This window comes from Crotalus tigris, unplaced genomic scaffold, assembly GCF_016545835.1.
Source record: "Crotalus tigris isolate CLP2741 ecotype Arizona unplaced genomic scaffold, ASM1654583v1 scf7180000020245.1906669, whole genome shotgun sequence".
Classification (NCBI taxonomy): Eukaryota; Metazoa; Chordata; class Lepidosauria; order Squamata; family Viperidae; genus Crotalus; species Crotalus tigris.
This window is the reverse complement of record NW_024097926.1, coordinates 1,899,001-1,905,000: the sequence shown is the minus strand read 5'-3', so window position 1 is coordinate 1,905,000 and position 6,000 is coordinate 1,899,001. Positions and strand designations below refer to the sequence as shown.

The following is a 6,000-nucleotide window of genomic DNA, read 5'->3' as shown; positions in this document are numbered from 1 at the left end:
CTTCCAACATTTGAGGGGCTGATCCAAAGAAGGAGGGTTGATCCCCTGGTCAACCTATTCTCCAAAGCACCTGAAGGCAGGACAAGAAGCAACAGATGGAAACTAATCAAGGAGAGAAGCAACCTGGAATTAAGGAGAAACTTCCTGACAGTGAGGACAATTAACCAGTGGAACTCCTTGCCTCCAGAAGTTGTGGGTGCTCCATCACTGGAGCTTTTTAAGAAAAGACTGGATGCCCACTTGTCTGAAATGGTATAGGGTCTCCCAGTGGTGGAATTCAGCCAGTTCGCACCACTTTGGCAAAACCGGTAGCTAATTTTTTGTTGCCCAGGCCCAGAATGGACTTCCAGAAGCGGCAACCACACAGAGAATCGGTTGTTCACATATTTGAATCCCATCACTGGGGTCTCCTGCTCAAGCAGGGGGTTGGACTAGATTAGAGGACCTCCAAGATCCCTTCCAGCTTTATTCTGATTGTTTGATTGATTGATAGCTCCGTTGAGTCTCCCACTCAAAGGATAGATATCTTAATAACTACCAACCTGACTTTCCACCCTCGTCTTTGTGTAACTTGCAAACAATCTTCCACATTAGTGAAATCTTGGTGGGGGGGGAGGCTCAGGTAGCCCTTGACTCACAGCCACAATGGAGCCCTGAATTTCCTATTCTACATTATGACGGTCATAACTCCAGACGCCACATGACCATGCACAAATTTACACCTTTTGTGTGTGTGTGTGTGTGTGTGTGTGTGTGTGTGTGGTTGTAAAGCAAATCCATCCCTTTCTATGGGCGTTTCTTGCAAGAAACCAGTCAACCAGGCTGCAAATTGACAATATAATGGACAGAAATTGTGTTCGTGTGATCACTCTGGGATGTCACTTGCATGTTTCTCCTGAACGTGGAACAAACGGGGGCATTGACCATACGTTTCTTCCTTGGACCTTCCCCAGGAGAGTATTTACATTGCAACATGCTTTCTAATGAACACAACGTGTTAGGTAACTATTGCATGGGTAGAGATATATTTAGGGGCTCAATTTTTATTTCATTTCATTTTTTTTAACTGATGAGGTGTACAATCAAAAGAGTTTGGAGGGCCCTTCCATTGAGGTTTGCTTCACCCTCAGACGTATCTCGGTTGCCATTTTTGGGGTGTCCTGGGTGGGATGTTCCTTTGAAGGTCAGAAAAAAGACTGGACAAGGGGGTCCAACCGACTGGCTGGGGAATTCTGGGAGTTCAGATTCCCAGGCCTTGCCAAGGATGGACATTCCTGGACTAGAAGACGATGGGTGGAGAAAGAAGGGGTGGATTCTGTCTTTCTAAGGCAATCGATCTTGGATTTTGGGACACTCAGCGGTTCAAGCATAAACAGAGGCCATTTCCTGGCTGGCTGTTTTGTCTCCAAATCCTTTCATAAAGAGGGGTAGAAGAGTTTATTACGTGGTTTTGAAGGAAGTGTTCATCTCTTTTCAAGGAAGGGGAGGGGGCAAGCTTGAGTCACACATTGGACAGTTCAAGAGATTTTGTGGGCCAAGATGAGAAGAGGCTGAGCTGAGGAAGGAAGGAAGGAAGGAAGGAAGGAAGGAAGGAAGGAAGGAAGGAAGGAAGGGAGGAAGGGAGGGAGGGAGGGAGGAGATGGAAGATGGGAGGGAGAGAGAGAGGAAGGAAGGAAGATAGGGAAGGAAGAAGGAAGGAAGGAAGAAAGGGAAGGAAGGAAGGAAGGAAGGAAGGAAAGGAAGGGATGGGGGAGAGAGAGAGGAAGGAAGGAAGGAAGGAAGATGGGAGGGAGAGAGAGAGGAAGGAAGGAAGAGGGAGGGAGGGAAGAAGGAAGGAAGGAAGAGGGAGGGAAGGAAGAAGGAAGGAAGGAAGATGGGAGGGAGAGAGAGAGGAAGGAAGGAAGAGGGAGGGAGGGAAGAAGGAAGGAAGGAAGAGGGAGGGAAGGAAGAAGGAAGGAAGGAAGATGGGAGGGAGAGAGAGAGGAAGGAAGGAAGAGCGAGGGAGGGAAAAAGGAAGGAAGGAAGAGGGAGGGAGGGAAGAAGGAAGGAAGAGGGAAGGAGGGAAGAAGGAAGGAAGGAAGGAAGGAAGGAAGGAAGGAAGGAAGGAAGGAAGGAAGGAAGGAAAAAAGAAAGAGGGTGGGTAGGAAAGGAGACAGAGAGAGAGAGAGAGAGAGGATGGAGGGAGGGAGGGAGACGAGGATGGGAGGGAGGGAAGAAGGAAGAAAGGGAGGGAGGGAGGACATAGAGAGAAAGCGAAGAAGGAACAAAAATACAGAGAAACTCATGCTAAGGCTTGCAAGAGTCTATCTCTGGATGCTTTGTGGTGGTATGTTGGGCCCTACACCTGCCTTTAGGATTTTTTTTTCCAATAAGAAGAACCCACATGGAACACGCAGCCGAGCATGACAAAAGAAGTTAATTTTATTGATGAAGAAACCAGCATGCTCACACCAGCTTTTCAAGCATGGATCACCTGCCTGTAATTCATCAACATCTCCTTGAGCGATTGGCATCCCATTGCAGAAATATAGGGTTTTTTTCCAAAGAGTATTTTCTTTTCTTTCTTCTTTCTTTCTTTCAACAGATGCATTCCCCTTGGGGACTCAGGAAATCGTCCACAAAGACCTCGTTCTTGATGGTGTAGCTCAGGGAGTTCCAGGTAATCAGAGGGTTAGAAATCTCAATGTTGTTCTTGGACAATCTAACCATAGATGGTCTCAGCACCGAGGACCACATGTTGACGTCTGAGATCTCCCCCACAAAGGATTCGTTGATATTGAAGCCCCCTCCGAAGGAGTCCTGGTCCTGCCCCAGCATGATGGAGGCCTCCTGGCTGATGCTGTAGCCCTTTTTCAGACTCCGCCGAGGAAAAGGTTTTCCGTTGAGCCAGAACCGGACCAGCCCGTTGCTGGAGTCCCAGGACACACAGATGTGATCCCAGCTCGGTTCAGCCTTCTCAGGAACCTTGAAATTTACGTAGAAACCACCAACGTAAATGGAATATTCTTTGTAAGCATTCTTGAAAATCAGAAAATCGTTGCTATTTGACCGGGTGGCGTAAGAGAAGAGGCCATACGAATAGGACAGGAGGGTGTAGTGTCTCAAACAGACGGTCAGCTTGGTCAAGGGTTGCTAGTTGGAGACGTGGAGAAGCACAGCAGCCGTGCTAGATGATCTTGGGAAAACAAAGACCTTGTTCCGGAGATCTAGAAGGAGAGGAAAGAGATCCGGGTCAGCAGGACACCAGCCTGAGAACTTGTGGAGCAGAGCTAGTTTCCCACAGTCTGTTTTGGCCCAACAGAGAGGAAAAGCAGAGAGGACATCAAATTAAGTCATCTATCCAGGAATCATTGACTCAGATTCTTAGGGGGTCCTGAAGAAGTTGTTCCTCTCAATTCAAGTACAGGAAATGAGGGAAAGTTTGAAACATGCATCGGACACCGAGGGAAGAAGGAAGGAAGGAAGGAAGGAAGGAAGGAAGGAAGGAAGGAAGGAAGGAAGGAAGGAAGGAAGGAAGGAAGGAAGGAAGGAAGGAGAGGGAGGGAGGGAGGGAGGAGATGGTGATCAGGAGTTCAGATGCCTCCTTACTCATGGAAACTCTACCTGGGCTTTGACTGAACCCACCTCAGAAGAATCTTGTGTGGAAATCAACCCACAAATCTACGATTTGACATTCTCCATGACCAACAAGCTCTACCATGAACAGGAGACCAACAGCCCCATTGAGAGAAACAGCAGTGAAAAGCTCAACCGACTTCACCCAGCTTCTGGAGACCAGAAGGAGCTGCTCCTACTTGGGTTTGAGCCTCACCTTGTTGACCAAAGGATCCCAACAAGCAGGCGAGGACAAGAAAGAAGGAAGGAAGGAGGACCATCTTGGCGGACGATGGAGGAACCGGCTGGTTGCAGGAACACTTGTGCCAATGTCCGTGGGTGTGGAGCCGTGTCCTCCTTGCAGGACCAAATCCCCTCTTTAAATGGTGAAACTCTGGGGTGTTGCTTGCATGTTTCTCTTGAACTTGGAACAAACAGGGGTATTGACCGTAAGTTTCTCACCTGGACTTTCCCCAGGAGAATATTTACGTTGCAACATGCTTTCTAATGTACACAACGTGTTAGGTAACTGCTGTGCCGGTTCTGAAGTTTTGCTTGACAAAAAAATACAAGAAACCAGAAGTTGCCTTCAAGCTTTACATTTTTATTCAGCTGAACAAAGATGGGCTCCTCTAGAAGAGAGGAAAAAGTCCCAAATATCAGAAAAGCCTTTATTTTTATACCGTCCTTGATTACATAAGCAATCCACCCAGCAAAGCTGACCCACATAAGATAAAGACTTTGCTCTTTTAAGGCTGGCACTCTGTACATGAGAAGGAAGAAAGCGGAAGTAGCTAAAGTTGTTCCCTTTGGCGTGTTTCCCATATGTTCCCGAGTGGGTTAGGATATGGGGTGTTTTCTTTGCTGTCCTGTTATGACCTTGCACCCATGGTTCTGCAAGTGGCCAGAGACAGCGGGGTCATCAACCAGGCTGGAAACTGGCAAAAGAAAATGACCTCAATTGGGTTCATGTGATCACCAAATGTTGCAGCTGGTTGCAAAGGTGAGCTGATGCCCAAGCTCCCAAAACGTGGTTTCATGTGTGTGTGTGTGTGCGCGCGCGCGCGCATGCGCGCAGCTGTGAAAATTCTGGCTCAGGCTCCCAAGTATCTTTTGCGTGCTCTGTTATATTGTCAGACAGTTGATCAGTGATCAGTTGTTAAATGAGGTCGACCTGTATATTACAGACTTACAGTTTGACATTTTTTTTATTTTATTTCATTTTATTATTCTATTCTATTCTATTCTTTTAATTCTATTCTATTCTATTCTATTCTATATTCTACTCTACTCTACTCTACTCTACTCCATTCCATTCCATTCCTTATTTCTATTCTATTCTATTCTATTCTATTCTATTCTATTCTATTCTATTCTATTCTATTCTATTCCATTCCATTCCATTCCATTCCTTATTTCTATTCTATTCTATTCTATTCTATTCTATTCTATTCTATTCTATTCTATATTCTACTCTACTCTACTCTACTCTACTCTACTCTATTCTATTCTATTCTATTCTATTCTATTCTATTCTATTCTATTCTATTCTAGCAAGTGGTCCTTCCACCCAATCACAACTTTCCCCAACCAGAGCCACAGTTGTTAAACGAATTGTTGTTGTTGTTGTTGTTGTTATTATTATTAGGGTGAACTGGCAGGCTTTCTGGCCAACCCTCTTGCCACAAAAAGGCACAATCCCCTCCCACAGGGATTCTTTTTTTCAGTTTAAAAACCAAAGGGAAAAAAAAACATCCAATGAATCATGAATAAACAGCTAATTTTATTGCCAGGAGTTTTGAACGCCCCCCCCCCTCGTGATTGGCGGGCGTGGACCGTCTACAGATCAATCACGATCTATTTCAAGCTACCTGCAATGCATTTGTGAAGCTACAGATTATTATTATTATTATTTTTCCCAAAGAAAATTGCTTTTCTTCCGTATTCTATTCTATTCTATTCTTTCTTCTAAGGTGGATATGCCTTGGGGGAGGGAGGGAGGGATGAAGGAAGGAAGGAAGGAAGGAGAACGAAGAGAGAAAGGGAAGAATAAGAAAAATGCAGAGAGACTCATGCCAAGGCTTGCAAAATTCTATCTGTAGATGCTTCATGGTGCTCCTGCGGGCCCTACACCAATAAGAAGAATCCACAAGGAACATGACAAGAAAAGAGCTAATCTATGGAGGAATTAATGCAAGAAAATATTATTTATTCTTGGTTCCAGTATAGGCAATGATTAGAAAGATGGAGTATAGATCAAAAAGTGGGTTTTGCTATGGAAGAGGTGAATTTGATGAAACAAATTAAAGATCAAAGGAGAACAAAGACGGGCTCCTCTAAAAGACAGGGTGTGGAGCCGTGTCCTCCTTGCAGGACCAAATCCCCCCTGGGTTTCAACGGTGAAAC

The 6,000-nt window shown here is 45.5% G+C and overlaps 1 protein-coding gene across 1 annotated transcript; it reads right to left on the bottom strand.

The window, feature by feature from the left end:
* Positions 1–2,397: 2,397 nt before the first annotated feature.
* LOC120318507 (serum amyloid P-component-like) lies at positions 2,398–4,817 on the bottom strand. The gene is given in 2 exon segments (XM_039366206.1): positions 2,398–3,206; positions 3,812–4,817. Coding segments are annotated over 2 exon segments (693 nt in total). The 5' UTR covers positions 3,876–4,817; the 3' UTR covers positions 2,398–2,577.
* Positions 4,818–6,000: the final 1,183 nt, after the last annotated feature.